General features: G+C 39.0%; 1 protein-coding gene across 1 annotated transcript in view; it reads left to right on the plus strand.

Moving 5' to 3' along the window:
* RELN (reelin) overlaps positions 1-20212 on the plus strand; it is a gene marked incomplete at its 5' end in the record, with an annotated part of 495436 nt that overhangs the window by 229972 nt on the left and 245252 nt on the right. The window contains 2 exons of the mRNA XM_080818970.1: positions 24-56; positions 2757-2835. Coding sequence (XP_080675096.1) covers positions 24-56; positions 2757-2835 — 112 coding nt within the window. The remainder of the gene's footprint in view (positions 1-23; positions 57-2756; positions 2836-20212) is intronic.

Raw genomic sequence — 20212 nt, forward strand, 5'->3', positions numbered from 1 at the left:
TCCCTTTTTCTCTCTTGGTCCAGCTCCGACAGAAGCCACGATGCACCCACATCTAGGTAAGTGGTCAGACCCTGAGGTCACTAATGTTAGTACTAGATGTGCATGTTTCACTCCTCTGTCTATGTGGGCAGATGATACAGAGGTGAGGAAACTTCCTGCCCTCTCTCATTTTCTCTGATCGTTCACTGGAATCAGTCTTAGGTTCAGATTATGCTTGAAACGGGACCTCACCATGGCGGCGATCGTGCTGCCCAGCTGGGGCTAATGGAGGGACTTTTGAACCCGTTAGTACGTTCAGCCTCGGGATCCTATTGACTGTGACCTTTTCATCCTGTATTCTAAGCTAAATGTTCCCCAGAGCTCCTGCCCATCACAAATAGGAGATCATGGGCATAGTGGTTAAGGAGGGGTATGGAGGGATGGAGGTCATTTCAGACTTCAGATACCTGTTCAGACCAGTGCTGGGTTGCAAAAGAGAAGGAGTTTGGTCATTTTTTTTTAAATTCAAATGAGGCTGTCTAAATAAATGTAAGCTTTATTTCAAGGCACCAGGTAAAGTTCCCACCTCTCATTTTTCTCGTGTTCTTTCCATACGGCCGTGCGAGGCAATGTTATATAGCAGTTAAGGGGATAGTTTCTGGAGCTGCTACCTCGGCTCATCTACCTTTCCACTTGCTAGCCACGTACACGGAGTAAGTTACTTAGCCTGTCTGGGCCTCAGTTTCCTCATCTGTAGAGTGGAAGTCATAATAATAACTACCTCCTAGGGTTATCCTGAGGCTGAAATGAATTCCTTTGTGTAAAGGGCACAGTGACATAACAGTGTTTGGAAAGCAGTAAACACGTGAACAAGAACCATTGAGGCTTACCCACGCCTTTGTCAAACATTCTCTAGAAAACAAGTGATCTCTAAGAGTTAAGAGTTTCTCATTTGTGTTGGTGAAGATTTATTTTAAAAGCCATTTCCTACACTACATATGTCATAAGAATGAAGAATAAGTCATCCCAGCTGGCTCCGGCCTTTTCTGATGTCTCTTGCGCTGGGACTTGGAGATGGGTCAGTTATTTGTCTCTCGGGCTTTTCCTTTCAACCTACAAACCCAATTAATTTATTTTTCTCTTTGGAGAATCTGCCTGGAGAAGCTTGACTTTCATGTAATGCTACAGCTCGGGGCCCCTCTTCTTTGGCAGACGAATGCCAGCGCTTAGAAGCCTGCCTTCTGGCAGCCCGGGCAGGCTGGTGACCTGCCGTGGCCCAGCCGAGTCTCGGCCAGCTTAGGTGTCTGGGAGAGCTGGACCCTGCAGACAATTCAGGCCCCTCGTCTGAAGGCTCAGAGGAATCATTAAATCACTCCCACGCACAGAACACATCACAGCGTTCTCTCCAGCGGAAATCCATATTCTCCCTGTTGTCCTGCCTAAGGCTTCGAGTCTGAGCAGCCATTGCTCTGAATACGTGCTGATTCACTGGTTGCTCAGACGTCGTTATGTGCTCACCTGCTGGCGTACCTGGAATCAAGAGAGCGAGGGTGGCCGTGGGTGGCCGTGTCACCAAAGAGAATCTGGAAGTATGCTTCCTGATAGTCGGAGGTGATTTTAATTACCCAGTGAGTTAACAAATTATTTTCAAGTGAGCAAAATATATATATATAATATATATATAAAATAAAATATATATGATAAAATATATTTTATAAAATATAAATAAAATATAAAATTGATAATAAAAATTTTTGGTTACTTTTTTTGGTTAATCATATCCTATGATTTTAATTTTTTCCAAAAAGTGTGTGTAAACTCGTTCATACAAAATTTTACAAGCCTGGAGAATTTATATTAGCCAAAACAACTTTCCCATGCAGACCACGGGAATTGGATGAGAGAAGGTTTTTAAGCACTAAATTCATTTTTCACAACTTGAATAGAACTAGCGGTAGTTTCTCAGACAATCTTAAAAATGAGGTGTGACTTTTTTTTTTACTTGTCCACCTTCTATTCAGTGGGAAAAGCACATATTCTACAGTTTATGAAGACAGGTTTTGCTCTCGGAATGGCTCAAGTTGTTCTAAAGCTGGTAAATGAGTATTTAATACCAGCTCAAGTGTAACGATGGCATGCTTTAAACTATGGCTCCCTGGTATTCCTCCTGACTTTTAACATGGCTTTACTTGGGACTTTCATGGACTCATGTAGATCATTTCTCCAATGCAGCTCTGGGGGAAGAAATGTTAACAATTTGCAACACATTAAATTAAAAAATGAGTGACTATAGAGAATGAGAGAGAACAAGTCAGGGCCAGAGGGATGGCAGGAAAGAGAAGAGGAAATGGGTGAAATACCAGCCATTTTAGCCAACAGTGAACAGCCAGAATGCTCCGTCTCTTTCTACGCTGTAAAGTGAGTTAACACTGAATCTTTTCTGAGCGTATAGAGCTACGAGAGGCAAGTTTTGCATGACCTCTCTTTGTAGGTTAGTACTTACCTTGGCCTTCCTCCCTCGTCTAGCGGGTGACAATTTGGTAGAATTTCTCTTTGGGGACTCTGGTTTCCAGAATTCTGTGTGTCTAAACAGCAGAGCCTTTACCCTTTTCCCTTCATAGTTTAGGGGCAAAGCAAATATCCTTAACCACTCATTTAAAATTCAGCTTTAATTTAAAATATTGTTATTCCTTGTAAAGGCAGCACATTGACCCTTTCATGTAGCTGAATCTATTGTTTAGTGTAATTTTTTTCTAAGTATTTTATTTTTCTTTTAGCTGAAGTACATAGCGACAGCATTATTCTACGAGATGACTTTGACTCCTACCACCAGCTAGAGTTGAATCCAAATATATGGTAAGTTACAGGACTGTGCCTCACCTCAGTGTGTTTTTTCAATGCCAAGAAAACATGATCCTGACTGCTCCCTTGGAGCAGTTCATAACATTAAGTTTCATGTTAGCAATAAGGGATCAGTGAGAGTTGTGAGTTCAACTAGGAAGCAGAGCTGTGTAGACTGCATTGTGTCTATTTTGTGACTTCTTTAAGAGCTGAATGTAGGTGCCGCCTCAAAGCCATGTGTGTGGTTAGATTTTTTTTCAGTTGTACAAGTTCTTTATGTAGAAAAAACTATGCTTTAGTGTGTCTAACAATTGTGTTTATGCTGAGCGAAAGAAGGGAAGTGGTCTGTCTGAAATGACAGGTGATTTGAGTCATACAAATAACTTCTAAGTTTTTCGACCACCTCATTACTTATACTCCATTGTCTCCTTCGAAGGCAGCTTAGATGCAACTTCGTGGGATATTTGAGGACAAAGAAATAATGAACCAAGCTCATTCATTAAAAACTTTGTTGAATACAGAAATGGATGCATGAATTTGTTGGCAATTTGTTGTATTTTTGCTGACTAGAGAAATAGGTCTGTCAACCTAGAGCTATAATCAATCTGTGTAATTTCCGGGAATGTCTGAATGTGGATTTTCTATGACACTAAATGTTTTTGTATACACAATCAAGAGTTCAAAATGAATTTGAAGCTCTAATGTGAACTTTCGAGTTATAACCAAAATCCAAAGAAAGAAAGTGAAAAATACTGATTCAAATCATATATGCAATGCTACTGCAGCATCATTTACAATAGACAAGATATGGAGGTAACATAAATGTCTGTTGATAGGTGAATGGATAAGGAAGAGGGGTGTGTGTGAGAGAGAGAGAGAGAGACAGTGAGTGATGGAATATTACACAGCCACAACAAAGGATGAGGTCTGGTCATTTGCAACAACCTGAATGGACCTAGAAGGTATTATGCTAATAGAAATAAGTCAGATTGAGAAAGATAAATACCATATGATTTCACATATATGTGGAATCTAAAAAACAAAACAAATGAACAAGCAAATCATAAACAAAAATCAGAATCAGATCTATAAATATGGAGAACACTGATGGGTGCCAGAGGGAAGGGGGGATGGGCAAAATGGTGGAGGAGAGTGGGAGATACAGGCTTCTAGCTACGGAATGAGAATAAATTTCCTTCTAGCATAGAGAATATAGTCAGTGATATTGTGGTAGCATTGTATGGTGACAGGTGGTAGCTAGCTATGCTTGTGGTGAGCAGAACAGTGAATATACAGAAGCTGAATCACTATGTTGTGCACCTGAAATGAATGTAACATTATGTGTCTACTATACTCAAATTTAAAAATTTTAAAAAGACTAGAATTCCATCCTCAAATGTCAGCACGTGATATTCATGTCTGTTTTTCTTTATTTTCACTGTTCAACAAATATTAAGCAATAATCATTTTATTGATACAATAAATTTAGAAGACATATAGTTCCTCTTCTCAAGTAGCTTACAGTTTAGTAGAAGATATGCTAAGAACATATTTTTAAAAACCATATGATCCAGGATAGAAATTCTTTAAGTATAATAGAGGGGTACAAATAGCATAGGTACTGTAGTTCCAAAAAAGAGAAAGATGACTCTGGTGGGATTTTCTTGGAGAAAGTAACCCTTGACCTGAGCGTTGAAGATGACATATAGAGAGGGCTGGTGCTTCAATACTAAACGGAGGAATGTCTTCTGTCTTTTTTTTTTTTTTCTTCTTCTGTCTTCTAGAAAGATCTATGTACTATATAGTAAAAATCAGACTGGACAGAGTCATAAAGTCTCATAATTTATCTGCCATTTAAGAAATAATTTACCAATAAAATTTCACTTCCCCATGAACATATCCTAAATATAAGTTTCTTAAAATAAATTGAAAATCTTTATTAAAAAAAGGCCAATGAAACTTTCTAAGCACTGCTTGTACCCAGGAAAAGTTCTTCCTCCCCCTGACATTTGGGTTTTTTATATTCCATTAATATAGATGTTATCAAATGATTTGTTTCTTTCAAGGCAAGTTCATTTCTGTCAAGCTAATTCATTGTCTTCACCGAATTTTCTTGACAGATACAAAATGTGACTTTTATGTGGTTCAAATTCTTTTGTTTTTGAAATCAATAAAACGTGATTGATTTTGCTTCACCCATTTTCATGACTGATCTGATATATGCTTCCTTGACTGAAGTTATGGATTTTGTGTCCCTTTCACTTAAGCTATGGTTTATCCCACTTAAAAAAAAATTTTGTTAACTTTAAAAAGCCACGTACTTCTGTTTTCTATCAAGTATACTTAATTTTACTTTAACCCTTACTGCTCACAGTCTCCTTCACGTAGTCCCTTTAAGATTAAAAAAAAAAAAAAAAAAAAAGAACCCAACTATGAACCTCTCATCATTTGAGAGGTGACTTTGTTGAGCAAAAAGGTGGCAGAGGTTTTGATGTCATGCGTGTGTCCTCTGACTCTTGAGCTCGCCACGGGCCAGCTGTGTACCTTGAGAAAAGTGACAAGCTTCCTTTACTGCCCCGAGCCTGTTTCCTGGTCAGTAAAAGTGAGATAAATACTGTTTTTACAGCTTTGTTCTAGTATGATGAGCCTGCAAAAGTCTGGCGTCATGCGTGGTATCGTAGGTGCTCCGAAAATGTAGTTCCTTCCCCTCTTCACTTCCCTCTCTCTCTCTCCTTCCCTACTTTTCTCTCTTTCCCTCTTTCTCTTTCTTTCTGTCTCATCCTTACCTGCTCTGCTCTCTTCCCTTACTTTCCTTTCTCTCTCCCTCTTTTTCTCCCTCCTTCTCTCTTTGTCCCTTCCTTTCTTCCTCCTGTGCTGATTTGTGCATTGTTCTCCTTGCCTCCTTTATGCCCACATAAGACCCCAAGTCATTATTAGCTTAAAAATTGTCAGGGTGCTTGGGTGGCTCAGTCGGTTAAGCTGCTGCCTTTGGCTCAGGTCATGATCCCAGGGTCCTGGGATCGAGCCCCACATCTGGCTTTCTGCTCAGCAGGGAGCCTGCTTCTCTCTCTCCGTCTGCCTGCTGCTCCCCTGGTTGTGTCCTCTCTCTCTCTCTGAAAAATAAATAAAAATCTTTAAAAAAAAATTTCTCAACCAGTTTATTTAAATGAGTCTTCAAGTTTTCCCTCATTACATATGGATGAAAAACAGACATCAGAGTAAATGTATCTGTATTATATAATATATGGGTCATATGTTTGTAAAAATAGAGTAGAATCACAGAGAAGGAGAAAAAAGATGATAGGCACTGTCTCAGAATCCTTAAAAATAGATGTAAGCTCCCTAAAGTCAGAAACCAGCAGCCAATAAAATCAGACATCCCAGTCAAATATTTCAAGTAAAGTAAGGAAGCCCTGCTTTATTTTGGATTTCTGTGGGCAGTTTTGACTCTCCTGAAATCCCTTTTCTAAGAACACGTACTAGCATATGAGTTTTGTTCTCTGTGATCTTGTCTTTGATTCTCTCCCCCCGACCCTGCAGAATTAGAAATCACTGGGCAACTGGGACAATGTGGGAAGGAGAAAACCTTGCTGCCCAGTCTGGAACTCTGTGCCTCTGTGCCCCCCACCACATAGAGCAGAGGGTCTGGGGCACGGCTGCTGGCCAAATTCCCGTGACTAAGTACATCACTGGGGAATTTGCCACAAGAGAAAAACGTACTGCTTTTATAAGCATATTTCTGCCCCAGGGTTTGAAAATCATCATATGCATTATTTAATTTGTAATTTTTAAGGACAAGCTATAGGATAAATTAAGAAACAGAAGTCATGTCTGCGCAGTGAGGGAAAGGTAGAGCCATTTAAAAATTAATTGCTCACAACTTATTTGCTTCCATTAACTTCATCTAATAAAATCAATTTTTTTCACTCCATTACATGTAATTTTTGATAGCCAAGTTTATTATCTCATGTACAAAACACTGTACATAAAAAACAAGGACCATAAAACAATATGACTATTATTATGAATGAACATAACAGCCCAGTTACTATTCCAAGTGTCTGGCTGCAGTTGGAATAGAGCCAAGAAACTTTTTTTCCATCGATTCAATGTTGAATGTTTTATATATTTAGTTTAAATGTTAGATTTCATTAAAAAATAATAAATTTACTTGGCAAAGAGTCCAATCATGTTTAAAAATAATAATAATAAAAATAAGCCTTCCTCCCACACTGCACCTATATTCCCTTCCTCCAGGGGCAACAACTGTTAGCCGTTTCTGCCAGTCCTTCCAGAAATCATTTATGCTTACACAAGTGTGGCAGTTACAAATTCTCTCCACAAACTTGGGCATCAGAGAAATAAAACTTTCTTTATTCCTTCATAACCCAGCTTAATTTCTTTTTATTGTCCACCTCCTACCAGTGATGAAAACTTAACTTCAGTCACCTTTGGCTAACCCTCTTCCATTTTCCTGATGTAAGAAAGTTTCAGAGGACTTATTGGCGCAAGGGCGGGGGTGGCATGAGGATGTACCTCTGGTCTCCTAGTCATCTGTTCCTGCTGATACCCATGGCGTCTCCCTGTCTCATCTAGTCTTTGGTGACTGGTCCACACAGACAGCCTTTGTTCTCGTCCTACCCATTTGTTCAGGGCAGGGCTCTGTGTTGATGCCGGCTTGAGGGCCAGGAAACTGTGCTGCCACTCCTTGATCTGGGCCCCCGGGCGTCCTGGCGATGCTGTGCTCTGGTACACTGTCACGCAGCTAGTGTCCTTCTGCCTCCCCGAAATGCAGAGCATAGCGTCCTTCTGCTCTTTGGTCCCCCATTATCTCTGGGGCTCTGCCAGGGAAGTGGCGGTCCCCCCCCCACCCCCCCCACCCCCGCCCCGGCACTTCTGATTGCTTTATTTGTATGGGAGATGACAAGTCAAGTTACGAAGGGAGAGAACAACAAAGCCCCCTCAGGGGAGTATAGCGGTGGCTCAAGTTTGTTGAGAGTTAGGTTTCTTCACTTCTCCGGTGCCCTGATGTTGGACCACATGGAAGTCTACCTCTACACGGCAATGGTGACTTCATCCATTCGCATGTGCCCCTGGCCACGAGGGGGCAAGAGCAGTATCAGCACTGCTGACAAGTCTCAAGTATAATTTCAAGTGTGTTACTATGATGGAAGGGATCAGGAGTGTCTTACTCATATAGAAGCCATCACCCAACCTCCAGAAAAAGGGACATGACTGGGTGCCTGGGTGGCTCAGTCAGTTAAGCATCTGCCTTCAGCTCAGGTCCTGGGATCGAGCCCCCACATCAGGCTCCCTGCTCAGCAGGGTGTCTGCTTCTCCCTCTCCCTCTGCTCCTCCACTCCCCACTTGTGCTCTCTCTCTCTCACTTACTCTCACTCTCAAATAAATAAGTCAAATCCTTGTTTTAAAAAAGGGGAAGTGAGAGGCAACCCACAGAATGGGAGAAGATATTTGCAAATGACAGTACAGATAAAAGGTTGATAACCAGGATCTATAAAGAACTTCTCAAACTCAACACACACAAAACAGATAATCATATAAAAAAATGGGCAGAAGATATGAACAGACACTTCTCCAATGAAGACATACAAATGGCTATCAGACACATGAAAAAATGTTCATCATCACTAGCCATCAGGGAAATTCAAATCAAAACCACATGGAGATACCACCTTATACGGGTTAGAATGGCCAAAATTAACAAGACAGTAAAAAAGATGTGTTGGAGAGGATGTGGAGAAAGGGGAACCCTCTTACACTGTTGGTGGGATTGCAAGTTGGTGTAGCCACTTTGGAAAACAGTGTGAAGATTCCTCAAGAAATTAAAAATAGAGCTTCCCTATGACCCTGCAATTGCACTACTGGGTATTTACCCCAAAGATACAGATGTAGTGAAAAGAAGGGTCATCTGTACCCCAATGTTTATAGCAGTAATGGCCACAGTCACCAAACTGTGGAAAGAACCAAGATGCCCTTCAACGGACAAATGGAAAAGGAAGATGTGGTCCATAAACACTATGGAGTATTATGCCTCCATCAGAAAGGATGAATACCCAACTTTTGTCGCAACATGGACGGGACTGGAAGAGATTATGCTGAGTGAAATAAGTCAAGCAGAGAGAGTCAAGTATCATATGGTTTCACTTATTTGTGGAACATAACAAATAACACGGAGGACATGGGGAGATGAGAGGAGAAGGGAGTTGAGGGAAATTGGAAGGGGAGGTGAACCGTGAGAAACTATGGACTCTGAAAAACAACCTGAGGGTTTTGAAGGGGCAGGGGGTGGGAGGTTGGGGGAGCCAGGTGGTGGGTATTAGGGAGGGCACGTATTGCATGGAGCACTGGGTGGGGTGCAAAAACAATGAATACTGTTACGCTGGAAAGAAATTTAAAAAAAAAGGGGTGAAGTGAGAAGAAAACCCTCATATAGCTATAGTTAGAAGAAATGAAGGACCTACAAATGGGCTTTATCTCATTAACATTTCACTGTAGCATCTACCACTTGTACATCGACTGTACTTTCATAGTTCCTTTCAATAAATTAAACTTTTTTTGTGTGATATAAACACTACCAGTATTTCATATGAATGGAGCACAAGTTTGGTTTTGTTTTATTAAAAGGAAACACAACTAATCGCCCCAAACTGGGAGCATCCCAGGTATCCATCATCAGGAGAATGGATAAACAGTGACATAACCACACAATGGAATACTATTCAGCAATAAAAAGGAATGAACTGTTGGTAGTTGAAACAGCACAGTTTAATCTCAAAAACATTATGTTGAGTGAAAGAAGCCAGACCCAGAATAGTTCTTTTTTTTTGTTTTTTAAGATTTCATTTATTTGATCTTACTATGTGATTCCACTGAAATCTAGGATAGGTAAAAATTATCTAAAATGCTAGAAATTAGATCAGTGATTGTTTCTGGGATAAGAGAGAGATTGACTGGTAAGGGCAGGAGGGGCTTTCTAGGGGTAACGAACGTGTTGTGTATATATATATTTTTAAGATTTTTTATTTATTTATTTGACAGAGAGAGACAGAGCGAGAGAGGGAACACAAGCAGGGGAAGGTGGGAGAGGGAGAAGCAGGCTTCCCACCGAGCAGGGATCCCAATGTAGGGCTCAATCCCAGGACTCTGGGATCATGACCTGAGCTGAAGGCAGACACTTAATGACTGAGCCACCCAGGTGCCCTGTTGTATGTCTTGAGGGGCCTGGGTTACATAGATGTGTGTGCACTTGTCAAAGCTTGAGGTCTGTACAGGTCACTGTGCCCAAATTTACCTCAATGAATAAATTCAGCAATAACAAGAAAATGAGAAAAGATAAGAAAGAGGAGACATTATTGATTCATAATTCGTGGTTATGAAGAGTTTAGAGCAAAAGAAAGTTAAAGGAACTAGAAAGTGAATGATTTGTGAAAAGCAACTTAAGTTTTCTTAGGAAGTGCCTTTATCCTCCAAGCAATTACAAAGTCAAACAGGAATCCTCCTTTTGCTTAACAGATTATCCCTTTAATGCTTGTTTTCGGAAGATCACAGAAGGCATTTGGGGCTATAATATCACTAGGCTCTGATGTTCTAGTGGGAAACGTGGGACTGTTAGGAAACATGATGATAAATGGCAACTTGACGACAACAGATGTTTTCCCTCCAGCACAATAATAATAGCAGAGATGTCCTTTGCAGCAGAGACCAGGGAAGAACAGGAGTCAGTCCTCAGAACAAGCATCTTCAGCGAGTAGGTCGTGATGCCAAAGGAAGATGAGACATCGGGAGGAAAGATGCAAATGAAGTTGTCTCAGGTCCTCTGGTACATGAAGACCTCTGTCCATGGGTTTAGCATACAGAAAGCCCCTCAGTTTATAGCTAAAGAAGCTAAAGCCATGGTTAGCTTTGTGTAAGGTTGCGTGAATCCAGAAGAGACTAGAAGATTTCCATTTGTATATGGGATAGATCATACTACAGGACCGGCAGAAGGGAGATCACGTGTCTGCTGCAACTCGTATTGTCTTGAAAATACTTATTTATTAGAGCAGTTATTCTGAAATAGAGCAAAAACATGGCGATTTGGCTGATCACAGTTTATTTTGTTTGAAAAAAAGGACTGTCTGAACAAAGACTATAAAAAGACTGAGGTTTAAGGATGGGAGGGGGTGAGTTATTCTAGCTGGAGTTTTATTCTGTGACTAAAAGCTTAGCCCATAAGAGAGAACAAGTCAAGCAAGCAGAAAAATTGCTTCCTGGTTCATTGGTATCTTGGAGGCCTGCCCCCCAAGAAAAACAAAAACAGAGAGAGGACCCCCATTTAGTAGGTGAGTGTGAGAACCACAACGTGTAATAAGTGGTTTCCAGGAAATCAGAAAAATAAAAGGATAGACTGATGAGCGGTGTCAATGGGAAGGAAACTGCATTAAAGGCCATCCTCTTTGCTCAAGGTCCAGGAGGCCCAGGGGCAGGAAGCCTGGAAGACAGGGATGGGTGAAGGGGAGGACTGACCATGGACACCAAGGGCTCTACGGCACTGCTGAAGGATTTCTGGCGGATTTTGTTGGTAATGCTGATCACGTAGAAGACATATGACCTCATAGACTTCTGTGTTACATAGTGGAACACAGCACATAAACCTTCCATTCTCTTTCAAGAGCAGGTGACCAAGGGAGATCATGAATAGATGTGAATAGTCAGGCAAAATAAATCTTTTTTCTGAGATAAGACATCTTTGCCAGAATCTCTAATGTATCTATATATTTGTGAGTTATAAAATTATAATTTGATTTTTTTAGGGTCTCTGGTCCAATATTCTGATCTTACGGCATCCTTCTCTACTTTTTCTCTCACTTCCACCCTCTTGACTTCTTCACCTCTTCCCATTCTTTGTGTTTCTTGTCTTTTGTTAATAACTTTTTCCTCTTATTACAAAACTCTCCTCTTACCTTCCTCTCCTGCCTCCTCCCCCTTCTTCCTCTTCTTCTCTTACCATGATGTCATTGCTCTGGGGAAAAGCTTCTTCTACAATAGAAAGGTTAACCAGGAGGTGTCCTACCAATAAAATAAGGTGTGAATCTTGAGGCTTATTATCTCCTTCTTTAATCTCTGTTTTAGATGACAGAAGTAACAGCTCACTCAATGGAATTAAATGTCAAGTACATTTGAAACAAGGGAGAAAATATTTCTTCAAGCAGCATGTAGTGGAATTCACCATAGTAGGAGGTCAGAATATTGCATGCAGGAGTAGGATATTAGAAGGGTTATTTTCAACCCAAATAGTATTTGTCATTGTATCTGTTAACAAAGAGAGATCAAAATTTAAAACTCCCTGGTGAAATAAAAAGAGCTCTCTTCCTTTCCTCAGTGAGAAGTAATGAGGATGAGCCATAAATGGGGTTTGTCATTTTCACATCGAGGGCATGTGTTAGCTTCAAAAAAAAAAAAAAAAAAGAAGGCATGACATCGTTGAAGGTGATATTGTTCTCAGTCTTATAGAGTGAAATTTCCTTGCTGTTTTTCTAATAATATTCCACATTTACAAAGAGAAGAGGGTTTTTTTTTAAAAGCTTAATCTTTCACAAGAAAATAGTTATGCCCTTTTCATTATGAAACATTGTCTCTTTATTATAAAATGTGGTCAAAAGTTGAATGTTCTCATTGTTGAGGTTTGAGTGGAAAGTACCAGGAGCTCTGGTGTCTTCAGAAGAAGCCGGTGGACTGCCCAGCTACCAAATGGCCCTCAGGGCCCCCTTTACTCTGGTGGATTCACCATCCCTCATCCAGCCTTGCCTTGCAGACTCACACCTCAGAATCTGTCAGACACGCAGTGTGAGTGGCTCCTGAGAGAAGAGTCATGTTATCCTTGGGGTCAAGAGATTTTTCTTTTCCTTTTTCCATTTTCAAATACTTTTTCTAGTCGGTGACCATATTAAAATTATTTTAGTATCTCCATTCGGAAATGCTGGTAGATACGCAATTCTGGCTCATAGAATGCTGGATTGCTTCTTGGAGGCTGAGTCTCGGCACTGACTTACTCAGAGGCAATAAATTCTGGAGAGATCATCTGATGTCCTCGATCTTGGGGACAAACAGCATGTATCTTAGATGAGAATTTGATGATAACTGATCGTCAGTGACTTTCCAGGTGATTAACTTGTCTCAGCAGAATGCCTGACTAAAGGCTGAAGTGATTTCACTCTGCTCTAAAAAGAAGAATGAGCCATGTAATTAGACTGCTCTTGAGAAAATAATGTTTCAATTATTTATTTATTGTTAGGAGGATGATGTCACCACCAACCATTCATAAATCTTCTGTTGTGTGAAGGAGCCCAATTTTCTCATTAATCCTCCTCCTCTTTCCTGTGTCCTTAAAGTCCTGTGTGAGTCACTGCCTTACGTGGGGACCATGTCCTCCAGGGATATTCCACTTCAGCTTCCTCCGTGCCTACGGAACGGGTGGTTGGCGTGTTTTCCAGCCTAATAATTTTTCAATCAGGATTGAAAGCATAATTATATCTTCAGAAGTATACGCTCTCCAGCATAAATGCACATCACATATAATTCTTTATCCCAGACAAACACAGCCACCTACATAATAAAAAACAAAGACAGAGAATTGACACCAAATAACAAGTTTCAAATTGCCACGGACCTTGTTACAGTGAAAAACGAAACCTTGGTTCAAAACATCTCTTTTTCTTTTTAAAATTTTTTTCACATAAGGCACGGAGCACTGGGTGTTGCACGTAAACAACGAATCTTGGAATGCTACATCAGAAACTGATGTATGGTGACTAAGATAACACAATAAAAAAATAAAAATAAATTTTTTTCTCTTTTTTTTTCTTTTATGTTTATAGTTTGACCTTAGATGTGTTGGTCAACAAGTACCTGCCTTTATGTTTACTGATCCTTCTATGTTTTTGTTAGTGAAAAAACAAGTGTGATCGTATGTGTTTAAGAGAGTGAAGAATTATCTAAGGTTGTACATAAGCAAAAGAACATTGAATTTGATGATGTACTTCAAATTCATTCTTAACATTTCCTGTGAAGTCCATGACATCTTTCTTATTTTTGTACATTTTCATAACAAAATCCTTTTATCAAATAAAAAAAAAACTTTGAAGAAAAGTCATCGTAGCTTTTCAAATTAAACTCTTGACAGTAAAAAGAATGACAAACATTTTTTTTCAGTGCAAGTTGTTTCTGGGGGATTAGAGTTCTTTCCTCTTACTGACTGTGTTAGAGTGGGCTGGGAAGAATGTTGGACATGGAGTCCCGAATTCTAGTCCTGTTCTATCATTTATAAAATGAGGGGTGACGAGACTCGGGGATATTTCAGATGCCCTCTAACTCGAACGTGCAATGATCTGTTAACTCTAGTAATAGATAAGCTTCATGTGGAACCAAAGCATGTGATAAATGGGTTCAGAGGGAGCTTAATAGATTCAGGCTTTGCGTGGTCTTTGGGGATAGCAAGCATTTCCTTCAAAATCTCTTTTAATCACACTGCTCATGGCGGAATGTATTTCAAGGTATACAGTTCATATGATACGCCATGGTCTTTGTCAAATTCTTATATTCTGTTTTTCATACTGGGAAAAAGGAAAAGAAGGGGGATGTTTTCTTAGATTAGGGAAAGTATTACTTTAACTATTAGGCAGAGAAACAATTCATTTCTAATCCTTAGCCTAGGAGGTCACATTCCTTTTTAAATTGAAAAATAAAAGTCTGTTTAACTGGGTTATTTAAAACTTCCTTCTTCCCACCAATCTCTGAAGAATATGGTACCTAACTTTACAAACCCTGTCATTTTCCTGAGAAAATTCAGTTGTTAGGCAACAGTTTGAATGTTTGTTTACATCTGTAGGTTTTTGAAACTCACCTTCTCTTTCTGACATGGGTCATTTCTTCTGGGAACCCATGAGCACTAGTTGCCCTTTGTACTGTCTAGTCTCCATCGAGATCATTGTTTCATGATGAAATTATGGTATCTTTTCCTTTCTGATAATGGCATTCATGTGCATAGTATTACAATGCTTAACTTTATAGAAAAAAGATAAGGAAGGTCATGTTATAGATTCATTATTAGGGAAGTTACCTTGATGAGCAACACAGATTTTTAGGAACCAAAATGAACCCCCTGCCAACAGTCATGGAAAAGGGAGAGGAGATAGGCTCAGACTGCTATACGCTGAAAGTTCACGATGATGGGTCGAGCTCTCCACAAACCAGACCGAAGGCAATACGATGGATTGTTCCCTCAGGATCCATTCTTGGATCTCTTCTCTTCTCACTTCGTAATATCCTTCCCTCTTTCCTGACTCCCATGTACTCCAGTGATTTCAACCATACATCTTAAACTGTCATATCAGTGATGATCTCCTTTCTCTGAAGTTCAGGTACTTATAACCATTGTCAGCAGGTCATCTCCAGTTACGGGCAGAACCAGAGAGCAGTCAGTTTCCAAGCCCCGTAATTCTCTAGGGTTGTGCTGTCCCATATGGCAGCCACTAGTCATGTACAGCTATTGAGCACTTGACATGTGGCCAGTCTGGATTGAGATGTGCTTTAAGTATAAAGTGCACCCCACTTAGTATGAAAAGACTTAGTAGGAAAAAAGAATGTAAGCTATGTTATTAATAATTTTCCATTAATTATATGTTAAAATAGAATTCAAATATTGGGTTAAATAAAATATTATTAAAACCAATTTCACCTGTTTCTTTTTACTTTTTTTAATTTATATTTCTTTTTATTAAAGATTTTATTTCTTTTAGAGAAAGAGCATGCATGAGTTGGGGGAGGGGGAGAGGGAGAGGGAATCTCAAGCAGACTCTGTACTGAATGCAGAGCCCAGTACAGCACTTGATCACACAACCCTGAGGGCATGACCTGAGCTGAAATCAAAAGTCGGATGCTTAACCAACTGTGCCACCAATACACCCCCCTTTTTACTTTTAAATGTAGCCATTAGAGAGTTGAAAATTACATGTGTGGCTTACATTAAATTTCTATTGAATAAGAATACTCTAGAATGTGCCCACTTTTCTCCACCTCTACCTTATTTCAAGGCACTACCACGTCTTACTTGTGTTACATCAGTTGTCCTGTTTCTTCTACTTCTAATCCATCATTTGCTAGAGTAATTTTACTAAAAGTTGGATTTGTGTCATGACTTTGGAAATAGAATGCAAGTTTGAATCACAGTTCTATAATTTATAAGATGTATAACCTTGGACAATCATCATATTTCTAAATCTCAGTTTGAACATCTTCTCAATGGGGATTAAAAATGGAGGGGGGTTTATATGAATTTACCGAGGCATTGTGTGTGAATGGTGTAAGCAGCCTTCCACGAACTGGTTCCCACTTTCCAGCCCCATCCTTTGCCACCCTTCTGTATGTAACAGTATGATTCCAGTCATACTAACTCACTGAAGTGGCAGATCTACTTCTGTGTCATCCCCTCTGTGTTCTTTGTGCCCTGTCACACCCTCACCTTTCTTCTTTTCTTGAGTAACTTCTAGTTCTCATTCAGGACCAGATCTGGGACCACCTCCTTCAGGAACTTTCCCTTCCATCCTCAATCTTAATCAGGTGCCATGATAGCCGGTACATAACCAGTACGTACCTACGTAAGGAGTGAGGGGCTATGGAAAATGTTGATGGGTGTTGGAATTAGCAAGCCTGGGGCCGACCTGCAACTCCATCACCTTTGTAGCTGGGTGACTTGAGAAAATGTTTAACTACTCTGAGGCTCAGTGTTCTTATAAGTAAAATGAGGACACCGACAATTATCTTATAGAGAGGTTGAGAGATTTACATGGGCTTTAGAATGTCTGGCATAAAGAAAGAGGGCATGAATAGCTATCATTGCATTGGCACCCTATGTTGTAACTGTGTGCTTGTTTCTCTGCTTTGTCTTCTGTAGTGTGTACTCCTGGAAGAAAATGACACTGTTCTATTGGTCTTTGTACCATTAAAGCTTGCCATAGTGCCTGTAGGTCCTTAACACAAGTTTGGTAATTATAAGAATGAATTAATGAATGATGAACGAATAAATAACACATTGGAAGCCAAGAGTATGTTGGATTCGACCACCCAGAGGGATGGGCATTCAGGATAAATTAAATTAATTTCTCAGACTGTGAGAAATTCAAGCAAAGGACATTTAAAAGACATTGGCAGAAAGTTGATGGATTTGTTCCATCAGTCCTTGCTGAAGCCATTGTTCTTCCAAGAAGCAGCAACCCAGTGAGTAATTCTAAATACATGATAATTCTAAAGCTTTAAGTTCAACAGGGTATCAGTGCCTTTATAAATTTTATTTCAAGTTTCTGGATCTATAGCACAACAAATTAAGAAAAAAGTCTGGAAGGGTTGTTGAGCCAAATGGGGAGAAGGGCTGTTACCTGTTTGCTATTTTCTTGTGTTTGCTGGTTTTCTAACTCCTGTTGCCTTACAAAATCAAAGTGGTTCTGCAAATACATCACACATCTGTTGTCTAGCCACTGGTTCCCCAATGCCAGGCTGTAGGCCATCAATGTTAGAATCACCTTGAAATAATATACAGACTTCTGGGTTGCACCTGATTCCCATTTAATAAAAGCTGTGGCGAAGAGGGAGTCTTACTTTTCTGATATACAGTTGATTTGGAAACTGATGATCAATATTTGTGGATAGATTGATGATTGCTAAGGGAATTCAAACATCAAGCCTCAGGCTTCATATCAACAATGGTGTTTTTATTATTAAGTAATTAATCTGCTTATCTTATATCTTTAAAATTGAAGTAGAGTTGACATATAATATTTATATTAGTTTCCAGTGTATAACATACTTATTTGACATTTATAGACATTATGAAATACATCACCATGATAAGGATATTTACCATCTGTCACCATATGAAGTTATTGCAGTAATATTGACTATATTCCCTCTGCTGTATCTTATATCCATGTGACTTATTTGTTTTATAACTAGGAGTTTATACCTTTTAGTTCCCTTCACTTAAATCATTCCTCCCCTACCCCATGGAAACCACCAGCTCTCTGTATTTATGAATCTCTTTCTGTTTGTTTCTTTTTTTTTTTTTTTAGGTTCTATATGTAAGTGAAATTATATGGTATTTGTCTCTCTCTGACCAACTTATTTCCCTTACCACAATACCTTCTAGGTCATCTATGCAGTCACAGATGACTAGATTTCATTCTTTTTTTTCTTTTTTAAGATTTTATTTATTTATTTATTTATTTGACAGAGAGAGAGAGATCACAAGTAGGCAGAAAGGCAGGCAGAGAGAGAGGGGGAAGCAGGCTCCCTGCTGAGTAGAGAGCCCGATGCAGGACTCGATCCCAGGACCCTGAGATCATGACCTGAGCCGAAGGCAGAGGCTTAACCCACTGAGCCATCCAGGCGCCACTTCATTCTTTTTTATGGCTGAGTAATATACCTCTGTGTGTGTGTGTGTGTGTGTGTGTGTGTGTGTGTGTGTGTGTGATCTTCGTTATCCATTTATCTATTGATAGATACTTAGATTGCTTCTGCATATTTGCCATTGTAAATAATCCTGCAATAAGCATAGTGGTGCATTTATCTTTTTGAGTTAATATTTTTTGAGTTAATATTTTTTGTTTTTTGGGGGAAATATCCACGGGTGGAATGACTAGTTTGTGTGGTATTTCTTTTTTAATTTTTTGAGAAACCTCCATACCATTTTCATTGAGACTGAACCAATTTACTTTCCCACCAGCAGAGCACAGTGGTTCTCTTTTCTCCGCATTCTCACAAACAATTGTTATTTCTTGTCTTTTTGATTAGCCATTCTGACAGATGTAAGGGTGATATCTCTTTTTGGTTTTAATTTGCATTTCCCTGATGATTAGTGATATTGAGCTTCTTTTCATACATCTGTTGGCCCTCTCTGTGTCTTCTTTGGAAAAATATCTGTTCATATCCTCTGCCCATTTTTCATTGGATTATTTAGTTTTTTGGTGTTGAGTTGTATGAATTCTTTATATATTTTGGATATTTACCCTTATGAGATATATCTTTTGCAAAGATCTTATTCTATTCAGTAGGTTGCCTTTTTGTTTTGTTGATGGTTTCCTTTGCTGTGAAAAAGCTTTTTAGTTTGATGTAGTCCCAGTAATTTATTTTTCTTTTGTTGCCCTTGCCTAAGGACACAGATCCAAAAAAATATTGCTAATAAGATCCATGTCCAAGAGTTTACTGCCTATGTTTTCTTTTAGGGGTTCTATGATTTCAGGTCTCACATTTAGGTTTTTAATCAGTTTTAAGTTTATTTTTGTATATGATGTAAGAAAGTGACCCAGTTTCATTCTTTCGCATGTAGCTGTCCAGTTTTCTGAGCATTTTGTTGAAAAGACTGTCTTCTCCCCATTGTGTATTATTGCCTTCATTGTCACAGATTAATTGACCATATAAGTATGGATTTATTTCTGGACTTTTATTCTGTTCCGTTAATCTATGAATCTGTTTTTGTGCTAATATCATAGTGTTTTGATTAGTATAACTTTGATGTGTATCTTGAAATTTGGAATTGTGGTACCTCTAGCTTTGTTCTTCCTTAACATTGCTTTGGCTATTTAGAATCTTTTGTGATTCCACATAAATTTTAGGATTATTTGTTCTAGTTTCATGTAAAATATTATTGCTATTTTGATAGGGGTTGCACTGAATTTATAGATTGCTTTGGTTAGTTCATACATTTTAACAATATATATTTTTCTAATTCATGAGCACAGTGTATCTTCCCATATATTTGTGTCATCTTTAGTTTCTTTCATAAATGTTTTATAGTTTTCAGAGTTCAGGTCTTTTACCTCCTTGGTTAAACTTATTCCTAGGTATTTTATTCTTCTTGATGCACTTGTAAATGGGATTATTTTCTTAATTCTCTGTCTGGTAGCTTGTTATTAGTGAATATATTAGCGTGTATTTGTTATATAGCATATGCAATGGATTTCTGTATGTTAATTTTATATCCTGCAACTTTACTGAATGAATTTATTGGTTCTAATAGTTTTTTGGTAGCATCTTTAGGGTTTTCTGTATATAATATAACATTATCTGTAAAATATGACAGTTTTACTTCTTCCTTACCAAATTGGATGCCTTTTTTTTTTTTCTTGTCTGATTACTATGGGTAGGATTCTTAGTATTATGTTGAATAAAAGTGGCAAGAGTGGGCATCCTTGTCTTGTTTTTGATCTTAGAGGAAAATCTTCCAGCTTTTTACCAACAATGAAACTTTTAGTTTTCAGTCACTTGAGGAAAAGGACAGATAGTCATTGTGAGGGTTGAACATTTTAAAAATTTTTCTCTGTCAAAGTTGATGTTTCTCTCA

The sequence above is a fragment of the Martes martes genome, assembly GCF_963455335.1.
Source record: "Martes martes genome assembly, chromosome: 11".
Lineage (NCBI taxonomy): Eukaryota > Metazoa > Chordata > Mammalia > Carnivora > Mustelidae > Martes > Martes martes.